Genomic DNA, 19,840 nt, shown 5'->3' with positions numbered 1-19,840 from the left:
TATCGGTTGGCGGGTGGTGAGCAATTGCATTGTGCATCACTTGCTTTGTATAGTGTTATTGTCATTATATTATTATTATAATATATATTATATAATATATATTATTATATATAATATTGTTGTATTATCATTACTATCTTACTTTCTTTCAATTATTAAACTGTTCTTCTCTCAACCCAGGAGTGTTTCTCACTCTTACTCCTCCGATTCTCTCCCCCATCCCATCGGGGCAGGGGGAGTGAGCGAGCGGCTGCGTGGTGCTCAGTTGCTGGCTGGGGCTAAACCGCGACAAGGGGTAATGAGGAATCTCGTCTCCATAAACAAGGGGCTCTTTGCCTGTCATGTTGAAGCAAAAGCTGTAGAGAACACGGTGAGTCGCTTCCCTGTTAAACCAGCATGGCTGATCCATTAGGACTCACTTCGGGGTATTATTATTACATGATTGCATTTCCTTGCTGCGGCACCCATGCTGCGTTTCCAGCAGCGGGTGGTACCGCTTTCGGAAACGCTGCTGCTGAGGGCCCATCGTATCCGGGGTGAAGAACGAGTACTGCGCGCGGTGCCCAAGGCGGGATGGCGGCGAGGGACCGAGCCCCTCGCCGGGGAGCCCAGGCGGGGCTGTGCCGTGGGGCAGGCCTGGGAAGCCCAGGAGGGCTGGCAGGGCCGTGGCGAGGGTGGGCACCGGCTGGCCACGGCGTGGGCCGGGGCGCGAGACGGGTCACCCAGCCTCGTGAGGGGTTTTGACGCCTCTGCACCCGCCCGGCGCCCGCCCCGGGCCCCTCGGTGCCTGTGGGTCTCCCTGTGGCACGGCGGTGCTCCGTCCCACGCAGCACCCCAATCCCGGGGCTGGCGACAGGCGCAGGCAGTCGGTACTTAAGATTAAAACCAAGCAACTAAAAAAAGAAAGGGGAAAAAAAAAAAAAAATAAGGGAAAGGCGCGGGGCCGGGGGGGAGGAGGGGGGTGGTACGGGGAGCCGTGGGGGGGCCCCGCCGCCACGCGTGGCCGCGGCCGGCGAGGTCCCGACGCGGGGCCGCTGGGTGCGGGGCGGAGCGGCGGGGCGAGGGGGGTCCGGGAGCGGGAGGCGGCGGCGGCTGGGACCGGTGCCGGGGCACTGCGGGGCCGGTGGCGGTGCCGGTGCCGGTGGCGGTGGCGGTGGCGGGGCCCTGCGGTGCCGGTGCCGGTGCCGGTGGCGGTGGCGGTGGCGGGGCGCTGCGGGGCCGGCGCAGCCCCGGCGTCGGCACCGGGCGGGGGGCGGGGCCTGCACCTTCCCGGCCGCCGCGCGGCACCGCCCCCCGCCCGCCCCGCCCCGCCCCGCCCCCCCCCGCGGCGCGGCAGCCGCTGCCCCGCGCGCGGCTCTGCCTGCGCCGCCCCGCCATGGAGCCGGGGCCGGCGGGGGGGGCCGCTGCCACCGGCAGCGGCAGCGGGCCCGGGGGGCTGCTCCTGCCGCTGAGCGAGAGCGAGCAGCAGCGCTACTCCGAGCTCTTCTCGCGGTGCTGCCCGCCCCCCGAGGCGGCCGCCGGGGGCAGCAGCGTGGGCGAGCTGTTCCGGGCCTCCCAGCTGCCCCCGGACACGCTGCACCAGGTGGGTCGGGGGGCGGCCGGCTCGCCCCGCTCTTGCGGGGTGCGCGGGGCGGGGGCACGGACGGACGGACGGGCGGAGGGGACGGGACGGGACGGGACGGGACGCGACGCGACGCGACGCGCTCCCTCAGCCCTGCGGGAGAGGGGCTGGAGCTGCCCCCGCCGGAAAGTTAGGGGCTGCGCGGCGGGCCGGTGCCCTGCCCGCCCTGCCCCGGGGGCCGCAGCGAGCGGCGGCTCCGTGCGCGGTGGGTGCGGAGCGGAGCGGGGCGGAGCGGGGCGGAGCGGAGCTGCCGGCGCCAGGAGGCGGCTGGAGCGGGGCACGGCTTCTCCCCGCGGCGGCGTGGACGGCGGTGTCCGGCGCTGCTTTGTGTCCCGTGTCTCCTTCCAGACAAGCTGCCCGCCTTGCCAGCGTTCGGCAGCCGCCTTCCTTTCTTCCTACCGGGCGTTCGTGCCGGGGGGGGGGGGGCGGCGGGGGTCCCCTTTGCCCCTGCTTTGAGGCAGAGTCAGCGGGACGAGGCGGGAGGTTGCGCGTCGCCCCCCCTGCGCGGTGTCCCGGGTCAGGCTGGGCATGGCACCAACTTCCCCAAAAGGGCCCCCCAAATGTCATGAAGGCGGTTGCGTTCGCCGAGCTGCGAAGGACGTGCGATGCATTTCGTTCCTGGCTTAGCCCTGATATTTTTTTTTAAGTGTTGCTTCAGTGCAAAAAAAAAAAAAAAACCCAAAAAAATCTGCAGGTAAAATGATGTTGCGGTGTTTATACGTCTGCTCCTGAGAGCAAATGCATTTGGGTCAGAAGTAAGAGGCTCTTGCCCCGCCAGCGCGGCGGAGCCCCCGAAGAGGTCCCCAGCAGAGGCTGGGAGGCAAAACCCTCCCTGGTTTTCAGGAGGAGCTTGGTCAGGGTAAGACAGGGCTTGTGCCATCCCGCTTCCAGTGATGAAGAAGAACCGGACTTGTGGACTTCTCCACCTGTGGATTAGTAATTTGACTAATGCACGGTAGTTGCGTAATACTTCTGACAGCAAACTAAGCAGAGGTAGGGTGTTCCTGGTTTTTTGTTTTTTTTTTTTAAATTTATTTACAGGAATTCTGTTCTTCAGTAGTCTTTATTTATCAAGCTGAAAAAAGTTATGTCGAAATTGAGCTGAAGTATAGTTACACCTGGGCAAATGTCTGAAGGTACTCAACTCCTCTACTGCTTTCCTGATAGCTGTCAAGTCATCTCATAATGACTTACATGAATTCATATTACACAGGTGACTCTGAACGAAAATGACGGTATTTCAAGGATATTTTTCCTCTCTTACCTGCGCTGTTTAGCAGATCTGTAAAACAAAAATGTCGCTGAGCGCTGTAGTACTACTTCATTTTGAGTCATGCTGTGGCCTTGGTCTTGCAGGTGAACCGAGCGGTGAAAGTAGAGATTTTGCACAGATCTAGCACCAAGAGTAGGTCTTTTGCAAAGAGGAAGGAGAGGGCATTTAATTTCAACTAGGGCGGCATATTTAGGAAACTTGTTAAAGCCCTATTAGTAAATTTCTGTGACTTTGGTATTAGTCACTTCATTTTCCAAAGAAGTATGGAAAAAACCTCTTATTTTGGCTATGTAGTTCCTTACCCTATAATTTAAGTGAAAATTATTATCATATTATTATCATAGTCTGTTTTGGGGGTCATTTTGATAGTAACGTGTGACTTAAGCCTCAAAATGTTGCGGGTTTTTTAACGTTCTTGTCGTTTTTTACTATTTTAGATTACTTCCAGTTATGTTTTTGCTGTGAGGAGAATATTACTGGGAAAGAAGCCTGTAATTGCCTTCAGGAATATTCAGATAATAAGGCCTGTGGGATCTGGGGCTGTTTCTCTTTCTCCTTCCTGCCCTCCCCCTCTTGCTTATATGGCACTAATCACAGTGGCGTTCTGCTCTATGGCTAGAGCGCCTGTCCTCAAAACTCACCGCTGTCAGGTACTCTTACTAACGTTTACCGGGACTTAAGAAAAAAATGAATTAGCGTAATGTGTTTTTAAAAAAAAAAAAAATTGGAAATGTGGATGTTTTGATAGGGAAGAACCTACCATGTTGTTTGAGATACTTGCTGATATTTGGTCTTTTATCATCTTCCAAAAATGCAATCTAATAGTTTCTGTTTAAAAAACCCCTACCATTCTAACAATTATGGGAACAAGGCACAGAGGTTCATGGTGTATGTTTTCTGCTAGTGCAGGCAACTCTCATTTTAGGCAGAGGCAGCTCGTTTGGGTTAAGATAACATGTTTTCTTTGAAATAATTGTTGACCATGAAAGTTTTCTTCTTTTTTTTTTTCTTTTTTTTAAATGCTTTTTAAAATCCCCGTCTGTCACAATTAGTGCTTAGTAAGCAGGCATCTCTACTGACCGACTGAGAAATGGTCATGCTGAGTTTTGCCATGTCAGAAATGGGGAGATATGGACTGGAAACCAGTTCTGGATTTCTACTAAGCAGAGTCTGCACAGTCCGGAAGGTACTTAACACTCTTCCCTGGCCCTTGTGTGGGCTATAACAAGAGGCAGCAATGGACCATTTTGAAAGCAATGTGCAATTTACAGCTTTTTATTCTCAAGGTGTTAATTGAGAAGTGATTTTACAGATCAGTATGCTTTCAGAACTGACATTTAGTGCCATGGCAAAGCCTTGAACCTGTGCGGTTGTCTTCAGGGATTTATACTTGTATAGTAAGTGGGATGAATCTTTAAGAAAGAAGGAGCCTCCCTTACACAGTCTTTGACTGAGATTTCTTGTTGATCAGGAAGATGCTCACAGGCATCATGGGAAATCTCCTTCCACCTTCCTTAACTGTAATGGCAGGCTTTGCGGTCTGGACAAAAATTATGTGGGTGCATCCCAGCTGGAGTGCTGCTGTTGAATACGCCAGTTCCTGTGGGGAAAAGCAGTGATGCGCACCCCCAAACAGCAAACAGGCAAGGGGTTTGTTTTATTTAAAGGTTAGTTGGCTTTATCCAAGAGGTTGTTTAGATGAAAGAGGCTAGGTAACAGAGAGCAGGTAGGGAGCATGAGAGCATGTGCCAGAAGAGGAAATGCTGGAATAAATGGAAAAAATCCAAGAGCAGCCGGGTCAGTAGGAGCAGATGGTGTGCACCCGGGAGTCCCGGGTCTTGCTAAGAATGAAGTGATTGAACACAGATTCATTACGCCCAGGCTCATTAAAGCCAGCTATTCTGCTGGGCAATAGGGTACAGCAGAGGTTGTACCTATTTAGCTTTCCTTAAAGAAGGGATCAAAGAATGAACTCAGCGAGAGTTATTTTGGTTCTGGAAAAACAGTTGAAGGTGGCACTAAAATTAAAAGTGTCAGAGACTTCACAGGACAGAGAAGGGCATGACAGGGACAGGACAGCGTGGTTTTTGCAGACTGTGTAATCATACCTCCTCTGTGTACTGAAAGTCTTCGACTAGCCATATAGTGTGGTTAAAGGCAGAATCATTAAGCTTTTATTTAGACTTGCACAAAGCCTGTGGCAGATCTTTCACCAGGGCCTTTTAAAGTAACTGTAAAATGTCTATAATCTCTTGCCTGAAAGATCTGTGCTAGGATTGTTTTTATTTTTTACAATATTTATGTCAAAGGAGGAAGGAGCAGACTAGTCACGTGCCATGCAGTTATGTAGGCTGTCAGAAATAAAGGAAACTCAACAGCATCAGCTGGATTTGTATTTACCCATGTTGGTCAAGTTGAAAATGGTGTTCCGTATGCTTTGGCTCCTAATAAAGGGAAAAGAACTGAATTTGTGCAAAGAAAAAAAAGAAAAAAAATCCGGAAATGTTTTGAACTCACTGGGACCACAAAAATATCACTGAAGCAAAGGCGATCCCACAGCATACTTTGTTACATAGATCAATATCGGTAACACGAAGGGAGAAGGCAGGCGGAGGTACGCTGGCAGCTGGGAAGAAGGGAGAAGTGACCGCGTCTCGGGGCAGAGGCACCGCTGATGGCCATCAGTAGTCAACAACAGCAGGTCCGCATGCCCAAAAGGGCAAACGCTCTCTGGGGTTTCTGCCCTTTTCCTTGGAGGAATTGGTTTGATTATGCTCCCTGAGTGTATTGGGATGTCAGTACTCCACGCTAACTGCTGTGCCGCAGGTGTTGGCGGTGGCTGGTTTGCCTTGTCTCATTTTGGGCAATCAGTTTGTGACCCATTTTGAAGCTGGCTGCCAGTGAGTACAGCCTCTGCTCCCTGAGTCCGGGACACCAAAGTGCGTTCTTTACGGGTGCCAAGTGCCAATGGGCTGCTGTCTGTGTGGATTTCAGATAAAATGGTGCTTTATAGAGTCGTTGCCCACTGATCAGCAAAGGAGAAGTACCTTGTGCTAGTCTTACAGTTTGCTGGTATTACTGTGGCCTCTGAAGCTTTTGTCTTCAGGAATTAGGGAGCAGGACTGGACTCAAGATTTACACTGAAATGCTTATCTCTTTTTACTAGTTTCAGACTTATTCGATTAATTCTTACTTGGTTGTCTGATGGTGTCTTTAATTCCCAGTTCTATAAACCTTAATCTTATTTGTGGACTTGTGCTATCAGCACAGAGATCCAATTTTCTTAAGAAAACGCATTCTTTCCTCTGTAAATGAACACGCTGCGTTATTTTGAGCTCCGAGGATGACAAGTACTAATTGTATGATGCTGGAGCTACACAGACTCTGCATTTTTTAGCTGGAACTCTCCTTCCAGCTCTGTCTGAATAGGGAACGCAGACCAGCAATCTTGCTTTACTTCCACAGGCTTCATGAGTTAATTTTTGTTTACCGTGACTTGTCTCTATAGTTACAACTCTACAGTTTAACCGTATTTTTGTGTTCAAAAAGCAGAAGTGCGAATAGATTAAAAAAAAATTGCTAAGTTGGTATGTCTTTGGAAAAAGGTCAGTACTTTTTTTTTATTCCGTAAGCATAAATTAGTACCTTCATGATAGCTGGGGTGGGATTAACTGTCTGCCTCAAACAGTCAGAAAAGAATAACTGTGGCAGTTAAAATAGGAACTTTTTGAGTGAGGACTTATCGTCCTCAGATAAGTCTGGACTTACCGTTACTTTATAAAAGATAAAATCTGCTCTGTTTTGCCCCTTGACAGAATTTGGCATTATGGTAGTGCTGGAAATGTGATTTAGCTGACTAACAGTATGTCCATCAAAAAGTGATGTTAGGTTAGAGTACACATGGAGAAATTACATCCTATTGACGTCTTTGAGTCTGGAAGAAATAAAAAGGGGTTATAACTTCATGTAAGCGGTACAGCAAGAAGAGGAAAGGAAAACTGATATTTCAGTATCAGTACTTCTGGCCACAGTCCCCCAAACCATCATTGCCTTTCCAGAGTCACAAGCAAACTTGTGTTTATGTGAGTAGGAACATGCAAAATCCAGATGTAAAAACCACAGTAGCGTGGCCAGCAGGAGCAGGGAGGTGATTGTCCCCCTGTACTCGGCACTGGTGAGGCCCCACCTGGAATACTGTGTCCATTTTTGGGCCCCTCAGTGCAAGGAGGACATTGAGGTGCTGGAGCGTGTCCAGAGAAGGGCAACGAAGCTGGTGAAGGGTCTGGAGCACAGGCCTTATGAGGAGCAGCTGAGGGAACTGGGATTGTTTAGCCTGGAGAAGAGGAGGCTGAGGGGAGACCTTATTGCTCTCTACAACTCCCTGAAAGGAGGTTGTAGTGAGGTGGGTGTTGGTCTCTTCTCCCACGTAGTTAGTGATAGGACGAGAGGAAATGGGCTCAAGCTGTGTCAGGGGAGATTTAGATTGGATATTAGGAAAAATTTCTTCACAGAAAGGGTAGTCAAGCATTGGAACAGGCTGCCCAGAGAGGTGGTGGAGTCCCCATCCCTGGAAGTGTTCAAAAAACGGGTAGACGTGGCACTTTGGGACATGGTTTAGTGGGTATGGTGGTGTTGGGTTGATGGTTGGACTGATGATCTTAGAGGTCCTTTCCAATCTTAATGATTCCTAGTTTTTACTTTCATTAAAAAATAATCCAGCCACCAAGCCAGGAAACATGAAATTGCTACTCTACCCTTAATTGGTTTAGTGGTGGACTTGGTAGTGTTAGGTTAATGGTTGGACTGGATGATCTTAAAGATCTTTTCCAACCTAAACGATTCTATGATTATTTATTAAAAAAAAAAAATCTGATTTATACCAAAGTAAAGGTTAAAACTTCACCTGAAGCAATCTTGATCACATCGTCCATTAAAAAAAACCCCTGAGGTCCTAGTCCATCTTTAAACTGTTGTTTACCATTTAAACTATCATTTAGTAGTCACTGCTTAGAAGATTAGTAGTTTTGAGTGCCTCAATATTGAGATACATGGTAGAAGATTTGTAGAAGCTGTTCCTTCCCAAGTGTGTTTCAAGTCACTCTGTAAAACCAGAAGCTCCTAGACCTGCTTGTCACAGTCATTCAGTGGGATGGTCGCAATTAGCCCAGTCAAGGCCTCTAGCCTTCAGTAATTAACCCTCATTACAACCAAGTATGAATTAATTAGTTTATTTTCCAATAAAATAATACTTTGCTGTGCTGTTGATTTAAAATAATTCTACAAGAGGGATGGAGGAAAAAGTTCCATTTGGATGCAAATTAATAACTTTCTTCATTAGAGATTGCTGCAGTATGAAGCAGTGATGATGAAGAATGGTTTGGGTTTGTTTTGTTTTACAAGTGGTTTTGTCATTGTACTTGTGTAAGTATAGTGGGTTCACCAAGCACTTGAGTATAACCTCTTTTACTCGCGTGTGTATCTACAGCAACATGCTGTCAGTGTGGTGATGTTTATGTACAGATTGATTGATGTTGTCCACATTCTGTTTTGCAAAGGACGTGTAATACATAGAATTCACCTACTTCAGTGGGGGGAATCTAGCACAGACACCCCCCACAAAAGAGGGTTGGTGTAAACCCTGAAAACGTGAATTTAGCTGAGCTGAAAAACTTAGCCAAGATAGATTCATGAAAGATGGAACAAGCATTTCTGTGACAAGGAATCAGGATAAATAACCTATTTAAAATTAAAAAATTAGGAATTGAGAAACATATTTGATATAATATTTGTAAAGCAAGATTCTTTGGTGTATTAATGTCTAAACGTATCACCAGTACGGTAAAATAAAACATTAATGAGCAATATGTGCTAGTTCAGCTTTTGAAGAAAGTCAAACAGTTGAACAGCTGAGTTGGTGGATAATTAACTAGAAGAGGTTGCTGGAGTAGAAAGCCAAATGTGGACAAATAGTAATCCCCTCTTCCTGAACTGAGGGAATATTTTCTTTCTCCGGTGTATTTAGAAGCATTATTTGGTGACCACTGCATAAAATTGAGAACTCTGTTGGGAAGTTGGTTTTTTTTTTTTTTTTTTTTTTTCCCCCCCTGCAGTTTAGATACGATGATGAGGTGGAAGGATGTGGGGGGATGAGATCCATTCGTTCTGCCACCGGGTAGGACACAGTGACCAGAAATAATCAGCTAAATCAATAACTGCAGATTATACTTAGTTTATTTACCAAAGTGTTTAAAAGACAAAACATGTTTTTATAAACTTCTAAGTGTTTGTATACACAAGAAATGTGTGGTTTTAATTTTCTGTCAGATTAAGATGGTCTGTGTATTTTTAAATGAATTCCAGTTTTCATCCAAATTTAACTTTGTATATATCACATGTACCTACACAAGTAGATGTATCTCTTATTAAAGATGCTAACGGAGCAAATTTCTTACAAAATAAAAATTAGGATGTGTATTAAGCCATGTGGTTGCTTAAATATTTTAAAACGCTACTTGTTAGTAAAACCAGAAATGTTACCATATTTAAAAAAACAAACTTGATTTAACGATGACCAACTGATGAGGCAGACCTTTATCTAGAAAAGTAACTAGATAGTTCCAATACAAACCAAAAATTAAATTAGGGTCTTATCTCTTTGGGCTTAAATAATGTTTGCAATAACTTGTTTCTCCCATGAATTTGCCTTGCAAGCGTTAAGGTTAAGATGCTTCGTGCTGCCAGTTGTTTCAGACTGGGTGGTACGTCTGGAGAGGAGTGCTGAAGAAGCCGTCTCTAACGAGTGTCCCCCCAGCAGGTTGTCACGCCGTGCAGAGCACGCCTGCGGTGCACGGCGGGCTCTCTCCAGTTGGGACTAGGCCTACTTAAAACTACCCCATGCTTACACGCTGCCTGTTAAATTGACGTTGTACCTGGATGAGCGAGTCAGTGGCCCTCCGAATGAACATAAATTACTGAGCAGAGCTACAAGAGTGCCCAACTTAGAGCAGCATGGTTAGCAAATGTCTTTAAACAAACAAAAAAAGGGTCTTGAGAAACTTTAGGTAGCCTGACTGCCAAAGCACATCTTCAGTGTTTTCTTCTGCTTCTTTATTTTTGATCTCTGGGGGTTTTTTTCTGCCCTGAATGGTCTTCCCCCATCCAAAAAAGCTGCACATGGCCCTTCCAGTATCTTGTCCTTGCATCTGCATAGTCCTGCAATCTGAACGTGCACCTCAGTTGGTCCTCTGTCCTGACAGGAGGTGGTGGGGAGCTACTCCTTTGAGCAGGGCCATACTTGAAACACTGGATTCGGACCTCATCATTCCCATTGGCTTGGTGGCACTGAAAATGTAGAGTTGGCTAATGGGAAACACTTGGCTGAGCGTGAATTTAAGCTGTCCAAACATGGCCCATGGTGTCTGCTCGCTCACTACGGTATGAGTCATGAAGCTGAATTCTACTTTCAATAGCAAATGTCTGTAGTGTTACTTTATTATTATTATTATTATTATAAATTTCAAGTGTTTTTTGGCATGAGCCTTTCAAATTAATTTACTTTTTTTTGTAAGCCTTTCTTCATCTTAAAGTCTCTCTTTCCACACAAAGAAACATTAGATCAGCTTTGGCATAGCATTTCACATTTCATGCATTATTTACTTAAGGCATAATTTACACAATGATGTCCTATGGAAGCCAAGATGATGGTCTTTCAGAATAAAACAATGTGTCTATCATTTGCAACACAGGATGAGAGCTATGGGGTAACAAATACAGTCAGAATTATTTTGTTACCAACAGTGACAGCAGTGGAGCAGTAAAAGGTGAAGTACTTGGAGGTTTCAAATGCCAAAAATAAAAATAAATGGGGAGGGAGACAAAGCAAACTCAATAGTGTGATTTATGTATTTAATTTTTTTTTTTTTTGCTTTGCCTCCTCTGAATAATTGCTGCCTTTATAAGAACATCATTATGTTTTAGTAGCCATAGGCTGCCTTTCCTTTACTATATACAGATAGAAATGCGAATACAAGTTGTGATGTAAAATGTGCCATAAAATGCTGACATGCTGTGCATGGGCACTGGCGACGATGTCATCTTTGACTCTGACATTGCTGTTTTGAGGTCCTGTGCTCTTTAGCTGGATTGAGGACGAATGCTTGGTTTATATGCAAACAAGGAGGTTCTCACTGACTGAATGACGCATTTCAACACATAAGGTGTTGGGTGAAATGGTGATAATTTTAAGGGTTTGTTTAGTGATGTGGAGGAGAAAAATATTTAGCTGCTTTTCCAAGTGACGTGTTGATTCAAACTAGAGGTAAATGGGGTATAAGATCAAGGAAGGGCAGGAGGTGTCTTCTACGCACACCATATGTGATGGAGTTAGCTGCAATGGTACACCTTCAGTTAAGAAGTCTTTGACAACTCTTCAGTCTTATAAAAATAACCCATAACTCTCAACTAAAGAAGGATTTTAATCTGTGATACCGATTAAGATAACTGCACAGCTGTAGAGGATAACGTTTTGGGTGTTTGCTGCATTGCCTTTAAAAGTACCTGCTGTAGTTGTAAGCGCTAGGGAAATGAACTTGGGAAACGTGCCAAAGGTGATGAAAAAGGATGGGTATAGGGAGCATCAAGTTTTTTGGGGGGGAGCAGTCTAGAAAATCACATCACAGTAACTATTGAAGAAAGAAGCTTATTTTAGAAAAAAACATTTTGATGAAATGGGAAATAAGTCTGTATGTGGTCTCTGTTTGTGTCAAAAGTGCATCTCGTGTTACAGAGTCTCTGTTTTCTTCTGTATTAGTAGAGTCTCATTTTGTCTGCAGAGTGGAACAAAACCCAGAATTCCATTTTTATGGGAAATGCCAGAATTTCTTCTGGCCTTCTAGGGCAAAGTTAACTGCCAGAAATGTTCGCAAGAGAAGTCAATTTAGAAATGTTTAAGAACCTGTAATTTATTGAACTAAATCAAAACACTTTGTTTTGAACTGCTTATGTGTTAAAGCACTATGACATCTTAAATACATAAATTTTGGGAAGGAGGTCATCATCTTTGTTCCTTTCCATTGGTTAGACTAATTCTGCCATTGTGTGTAGCAGTGATGGTGGCCAGGCAGCTTGTTCAGAAGGGAGACTGTGGTGCCTCATAAATGTAATCTGTTGAGGAACCGTAAGGGTGTGAAACATCAGAACAACAGCTTCCACGAGACTCTACGGTACCTTTGTATTAAGGCAACCTGGAACAAAATATTTCATTTTCTGGCAGAAATTTGAAAGGCTCATTGTAATCAGAGTGTTTTTTTCAGGAAGAAACTCAAGATTTTTCAGTATTTTCAATTAGTCTAATTCAAGATGAGTAGATCTGGTGGCTGCCATCTAGCTGGGGAGGATTTGTCAAGGTTTCCATGTGTGTGTTCTTTGTCACTTCTTGGATAGTAACTCTTGCGATTTTTAGCAACTGGAGGCACTTTCTGTCACTGAGAATGGCGGGGGGGCGGGATGGGAGTGGTTTGTGCGTTTTGGGTTTGTTTTTTTTTTTTTTCTTCTGCTGATACTATTTTAAGTATAAAAGACTGAGGACTGGGAAACACCAAGTGTCAGATTTGCCATGCAGAGTTGTCCATAATTGATTCTCATTCTGAGAACTGAGAAGCGAAAAGTTTAACTCTCTGAAGAGTGAGGTTTTTCTGTCATTGTTGAAGTTGTGGAAGACCTACCTAATTGTAGCTGCTAGAAATATCCTCCTATTTAGTTATGTCTCATATGGCATAGAGACATAGACATGTCTCATATGGCCTGGCCATCTACTCTTCTCTTCTGTAAACTCTGAATTTTCTATTAATGGTAAAAAGGGGTCCTGAAAATTTTCCTTTGGACCCAAAATACAGTAATTCCCTTCTTAAACAGAGGAAGAGGAAGACTCTGAATAGAAGGCTGTTCCAAAGTGATGGTATGTTTCTGTGGATCTTTGTGGGCTGACTTCTAGGTTGCTGGCTGGGTTCCTTTCTGGGTTTGGTAACTGCGATGTTCATGCCTCCCAGCAGCTTTTTGTGCTTCTGATACTTAGATGGCATCCCTTGCGGTTCTGATAGGAACAGATAGACTAAAACTAGTTTCCTATTACAAGAATGTAAGACAAGTAGAGACCTTACCTGAAGATGAGGGAGCTGGGAGGTAGTTGGAGCAGGACAGCGGTGAATCTCATTACAAGCAGTGGTTGTGAAAGAGATTGGAGAAGAAGCTTGAAAGAGTCAGCCAGGTGGCCAGTGTGTGTATTGGGGGATATCTGATTTGGGAGAAGATCAGAAGGCAAAAATAAATAAATCCCAATTGCATTGTTAGCTGCTGTTCCCTTGTTGCTGAATAATAAAAGGCAGGAACCAGGAAGCTGCTTGTTTCTGTTTTTTATTAGATGCTTTAGATACCATGGTGATGAGCAGGTTATAAATGTAAATGTCTGCTGCAGGTAGAAAGTGAAACAGGCTGGAACCTGGTAACCTTTAAAAAGGGATAACATAAGGTTTAAAACGATGCTGATGTCTAAAGCTTCCTACAGAGTCCTTGAGTAGTCTCATGAAAAGCCTATCGACAGCAAAAATAAAAAAAAAAAAAAAACAAACACCCCCCCAAAACCCCACTACACAACCCCTCCAAAAAAAAAAAAAAACCCCACCAAACAAAAAAGACCCCAAAGCAACACCCCCCCCAATTACACAACCAAAATCTTATCCTGTTTTTGGTGACATCTCTTGAGAAACTCAACCTAAAGTTAGAAATGAAGAGAGCCTCAGCTTGCTTTTTTTCTCCATCTGGTATGTGGTGGAGGGACACCACTGTAACAAATAGTAGGCTTGGGGTTTTTTGCACTTGTATCATAACCTGTTGCTGCCCACACTTAACCATGGACTTTTTTAAAAACAGCACTGAATTATTATTCTGGAGATATAGTATACTTATAATAGAGCTGCGAAGTCATGCCTGTCAAAACATGTTTTGAGTATTGTGAGAGGAAGGAACCAGGACGGGGAGCCTGGGTGTGATGATGTTACAGCACCTGGTACCTCACAGCATGACGGGTCCTGGGTTTGCTGGCCAGAGCAAATACTGTTTCAGGACAAAAAAGAGCAGCCCTGGGCCGTGCTGATGTTGGCAGGAAAATAATTCTTAATGTTATTTACATCCAGTTATCAGTCCCTTATTTTTCTTCTCTCTCGTTCTCTGCACTCCCCCTCCCCCTGATATATTATAGTAGTTATATCTTTGTATTTGATCTAATCTAAGTCAGGACTGTCCTTGAGGAGGATATTCTCCAAAGGAATATTTTTCCTCATTAGCTGTTTTTAGACTGCATTATTTACCATGCATATATTTGATTGTAGGGGAAGTGTGCAAGAGGTAAAGCTTGAAGTTAAGTCTAGCAAGGCACTTTATTTTATTATAACTACTGAATTTAAGCCCTGCAACAAAATAGGGCACTCTGGAATTGGAGGGAAGGCCTTCTGTTCAGATATGGAACGACAGGTCTTAAAGTAAATATCCCCGAGTAGGGGAAACATCCGAAAGGGCAAAAGTAGAGGATAAGTTTCTGAATCTCCACCCCTCTCCCCTGCCCTCCCACTATATAGTTTAAATTATTTGGCAATACCTAAGTGCAAATGTTAGTAACAACCAAATTAATACTGAGACAGGCACAGTAATAGTTTCTTCCTCAAATTAATACTGAGACAGGCACAGTAATAGTTGGGTCATCCTTCTAGTAACTTGGTCACTCAGGGTAAGTTAAATTTCAAAATATGAGTGTTTGACACTTCTCATTAAAGTGGAAGGAAGAGGAGCAATGCATCGAGGGCTGTAGATGTGAAATACATTTAAAGAAGTGGATGAGTAGTGCTATCTAGTTTTCCATGTTCCTGGTTCCCCTCCATAGGGAGAATTCTGGTAATATATAGTGCCTTAAATAGATAGTTGCAGGACTGTCCTATAGTCAAATTGGCATTTGCCCAGAACAGCATTTCTACAGTTTCCACAGCACTGCCTAGTTGAGGGGCATGGTTTGTATGTGACCCTACAGAGCACAGAGAAGAACTTTGTCTGGAGTAGTGAAATTATTTGGGCCAACTCTAAATACTTGAAATTTTGCTTTGCTTCCTGATGGCTACTGCAAGACAACACGTCTTGCAAGCAACATTGAACAGCAATTTTCATTTGTAGAAGAGCATTAAGCTGTTTCAAACCCAGTTCATTATTGCTGTAAAATGGCCAGGGCTCTAGTTTTATAATGAAAGAGCGTACTAGAGTTGTGTAGTTCCAAGGAAAGGGGGGTTTTAATCATAAGCTAATATACATTGCCATAGTGAACCACTTCCCAAACTTAATGCTTAAAAAATTTTAACCTAAAATGACTTCTCAGTCCCATGAAATAGAAAATGTTTCTTTTGCTTTGCTGCTGATGTTTCTGTTGTGTTAGAAGTTTGCCTGTTCATGCTTTTAATACCTTGCTATGATACGTTTCGTTCTCTGTTGCGCTAGCCTTTTCTTGAGGTCTGTCTGGGAGGACTGCTACAAGTGTAATGCTAGAAGTACTCGTGGGCAATAGGAACGCTCAGCGTACCCCTCCATGGCAGCAGCAGCTCATTTATTTCTAAGGTTGCAAGCAGGATATGAAAGCTAGTTATATCCTTGTGTGAACACCCATCAGTCTCATTAACCATTAAATGGTCAAATGGCTGAAGACACGTTTGAGTTGCTGAACGTGTAATCTACGCTATGGGGAAGGCGTCCTTCCTTGGTTCTCCATTAGGGGCTTGCTTAACGTCTCACCCTGCTCTTTATGCAACGCAAAGTTTCGTCTCCTGCTGGGAATGACCTTCCAACTAATGATCTTTTTGTTATCATTATATGGCTAACCACAAGCTTATATTCCTGAAAGGTCTTGCCATGTCCTACACAGCTGTGTGGTTTCAGGTAAAAAATGAGCACAAAAATGAGGTGGTCATCTTTATTGCTGCTTATTCCACTTCATCTTTCTTAATGTAATCTAAAATTTGCCAATTTCCCATGTCACTGGTTGGGGTTGTTTTGGCCTGGTTTTCGAAAGCAATGAGGCTTGTGCAATGATGCTGTTAATTCAGCCCAGTGATAACGTCTGAAGCTGTTAACTCTTTCAACAAAATTTCAAGAACATTGAGAGACTTTGAAGAGTTCCTAAGACTTACGTGAAAGACCTAAGTCATTTGGTAAAAGAAAAGCCTATTCATTTTCCTGCTGAGGGAAAGGTCCCAAAGTGAACTCAGCCCATGTTAAACATTAAAGAATCTGTAGAGGAGCATCACCTCAAGACAAGGGTCCAGAGAAAGCTGGGACTTGTCAGTTCTGCTGCTCAGAGGCAACTTGTTATTAGAACTGATGTAGTTATTAAACAGTGGTGTGGGCATGAGATAGAAGATGGATGTAGAAAAGGATTTTAAAAGTTACCGTGATAGTGAGCGGAGAGGAGCAAAAGGGGAAGGCGAGTCTCTCTGTATCTGCTCTGTGTCACTATTTTTGTGCCCCTCTCTGCCCCCCCATCTCTTCCCACGCAGCTCCACCTGCGCTGCTCTTTGTTCCCCTTGGTTCCAGCTGGCTGCTTCCACCAGCCAAGAGAGCTGCTGGTTCAGCACTTCTCTGCATCTGCCAGGAAATAAATAAATAGTGGGAAGAGGAACGGAAGGGATGTGTTCTTGCTCTTTTTGTCAGCTTTACTTAGGGCTTTTTTTTTTTTTAATTGTATGTCTTGCTAAAATGTATTACTGTGAGAAAATTTCCTTGAAACTAGAGCTGAATCCTGTTGCCTCCTTGGTTTCCTTAGTTTTCTGGCATTAAGAAAAATGCAAGTGCTTCAACATTGATGCGTTGGAGCTGGATTCTCATTTATATGGCTATTAAATATGCCATTGCGCGGTTTAATGCAGTGCCCTAAGGGCTTGCCAGGCGTTGTTTTCTTTGTGTGCACCCCTTGCTCATGCAGTGCTTTGCAAGGTGGCCTGCACCTGTGTACCTGCAGGTAGCTGCAGCCCAAATTTGATTGCTGCATGCCTTTGGGAGCTCTTTGCCTCTCTGTCCTATAAATTCCCGTAAACAACTCCCCGGGAAGCTGAAGACGATGTGCCGGCACTATTTTTGCTCCTTTTGTGCCAGCACTTTCTCCTAGTGTTTCTAGCCTTTATGGCTGCCATCTGCCTGGGAGCTAGAGAGAACATGCCCTTTTTTTCTTTTTTTTTTTTTTTTTTTTTTAATTGTACCTAGGCTTAGGTTCCCTGTCACCGCAAGTGATGTCTCATCAGGTGGATTGTACCTGGCACAAGCACAGGTGAGGCCCTCACGTATAATGTACCAGCTCAGCATGTCGCAATTGATAGCTGCTTCTCCATTAAATACCCAGCTTCATTGCCGTTTGCTCATTCCTCATTTGTTTGTGAAAGGAGGCGTTAATTTCTTCAGCCGTGTCTAACAAGTCTCGATCATTTAGCAGTGGTTTCCCTTCAGGAAGTTTCACCGCTTGCGGTGCGGGAGCTGCCCTCGTCGCGCAGGAGAGGCTGCCTGCCTGATTCTCCTTTACAGCAAGGTTATGTCTTAATGCAAAATACTTCTCTTGCCATGGATATATCTCATTAATTATCTCCATGTCTATTCCACTCTTAATTAAGATGATTGTGTCACCTTTTGAAAGCATTTACAGGTTTTTATGTATATGTATCTTTACAAAATTCAGTGGGTTTTATTATGAGTGAAAATGAGTAATAGACTTTTCTTAATTTCTTACTATGGCTCCGCTGTCTTGTTTTTCTCGGTTTGGAAGGAGAATTGGCCTTATTTTCAAACTTCCATTACAGAAATGTTGAAGTACAAACATTGCAGGGAAATACTTTCTTGTACAAAAACTGCACAGCTATTTCCAGTGGAATTTAAAAATAACAAACACCACCATTCATCTCATTGCAGAAGCGTTTCTGCTGATATTAAATCTTGGAAAAAAATATTTAACAATATCTAATTGTGAGCCAAACTTTGCTTGAGCATGTACCTTTTGACTTTGTAAACATATTTGAGGTCTTAAGCTACACAAAACGTTTGTGATGTGGTTTGTTTGAAAGACTATTTGGAATACAAAATAATTTCTGAAACGATATATTATTGTTAACGTTCTTACCTAGGGTTTTGAGGAATATTACTAAATAGATATGCTTTTGCTTAAGATTAACAGGTTTTTAAGTCTTAGGAAAAATTGCAGCAATGCGTTGGTCAAAGGCAGTATGAGATACATGTTGTCGGTCTCTTGGAAAGCTGGAAGTCCTGTATGCTTGTGTTGCACCAGCTTGCCCAGTCTAGAGCGAACTTCTTGCGTGTTCTGAAAACGCCGGGGCTGAGCTGCTGCTGCGACGCAGGACACAAGCAGTGACCATCCACACCTTGGCCCCAGTCAGCCGGGGCTGAACGTTTCTCCGCTCTTTGCTTTGTTACTGACTCTGCTACTTTCAGAGCAAGAAACTGGTGGGGAGGAGCACCAGTCTGGAGTGGTCGTGGATACTTTTTAATATGCAAAAGGAAGAGGGTTTGATCATCGGTGAGAGAGGCTGCACAGTGAGACGGGGCTTTGATTGTCATTCTTATTTTTCCAAGGTGTAACAGGGAATAAAAGAAAGGATAATCAGCAAAAGCGCATCTGAGGTTTTTTGTCAAGGTCAGATACCGCTCAAAGTTAATGGTGTTTCTGTAGTTTTTTCATGAAACAGCAACTGAGGTAGGGACCAGCGGACACGGTGGTCTTGGCTTATAGTACTTGTCCTAAGAGTTGCCCTTGGTGTGCCGTCCCTCCCTCGCTCCTGGCCTTGCACGCTGCCTTTTTCGTAAGAAAAAGCGCGCACCGCTTTTCATGGCCCGGTGGTAGCGTAAACATTAACATGTTCAGAAACAGCGCGTGCCCTGCCGAGCTAGCTGACGGCCGTGTCGGCACAGAGAAGGGGCTGAGCTGCGTCAGCGGTACTGGTCAGACCCGTAAAAATCAGAGGCTGGGAAATGCATTTCTCTGACACTTCTGCCTTTCTTTCAAACCAAATGGACACCGAAGCTAATGGGCTTTGAAAAGTACTGGGGAGAGGGTTTGGAGTGGTGTGATCACGTCAGCCTCATCTTTATGGTATGCTGGATTATCTACAGGCGTGGAAAAGGACCTCGGGCCATCCCTAGACGCCCTCTCCTTTCCACAGCAAAATTGCATTTCCCTGTTATTCTTGAGCGATTTGTTAATCCCTGGTGATAACTATGTAACTTTTATAGGCAATGTGCTCTACTGCTGCCTTATCTTTAGATTTAAGGAGGTGTTTTGGTTTTTTTTTTTTAAGCCCTATGTTGTTTACAGCCTGTCTGTGGAGTATACGAAGAAGAGGTTATTACTCTCCCTTTCCAAGCCAACTGTTATCGTGCCTCCTTTTAGTTTAGTGTTGCAAACTGTCATTTACACATTTGGCCACTTCTGCAGCAAGCCTTGGGAAAATGAAAGTAGAGGAAATTTGTTTTCCAAGACACTTGAAGTATCATTTGCTAATAAGATAGAAAAAGGTTCAAATGGTCATATCAGACGTAAGAATAAAAACCATAGGGGCATGGTTAGCTCAGTTGGTTAGAGCATGGTGCTAATAACGCCAAGTTCACAGGTTCAATCCCTGCTCACTGCAGGGGGGTTGGGCTCGATGATCTCTCAAGGTCCCTCCCAACCCAAAGCATTCTATGATTCTTCAGAGAAGAGGGAATTTACTGCAGCTTTCCTTTGGGCTCTCAGCAGGGACCCCCGCGCACCGGAGGCACGCCGGGACGTTTTCAAAGGCCCCTGAGGAGCTACGGTGCCGGGCGAGGTCCTCCCTACGGACGGGGCTGTGCCACCTGGTCACGGGTCTGCTGTGTGC

The 19,840-nt window shown here is 44.6% G+C and overlaps 1 protein-coding gene across 1 annotated transcript in view; it reads left to right on the top strand.

Moving 5' to 3' along the window:
- The first annotated feature begins 1,375 nt into the window (after positions 1 to 1,375).
- REPS2 (RALBP1 associated Eps domain containing 2) overlaps positions 1,376 to 19,840 on the top strand; it is a 97,894-nt gene continuing 79,429 nt past the window's right edge. The window contains exon 1 of the mRNA XM_075725874.1: positions 1,376 to 1,582. Within this exon, the coding sequence (XP_075581989.1) occupies positions 1,376 to 1,582 (207 nt within the window). The remainder of the gene's footprint in view (positions 1,583 to 19,840) is intronic.

This window comes from Pelecanus crispus, chromosome 1, assembly GCF_030463565.1.
Source record: "Pelecanus crispus isolate bPelCri1 chromosome 1, bPelCri1.pri, whole genome shotgun sequence".
NCBI lineage: Eukaryota > Metazoa > Chordata > Aves > Pelecaniformes > Pelecanidae > Pelecanus > Pelecanus crispus.
The sequence above is the reverse complement of the archived record's forward strand: the minus strand, read 5'-3'. Positions and strand labels throughout refer to the sequence as shown.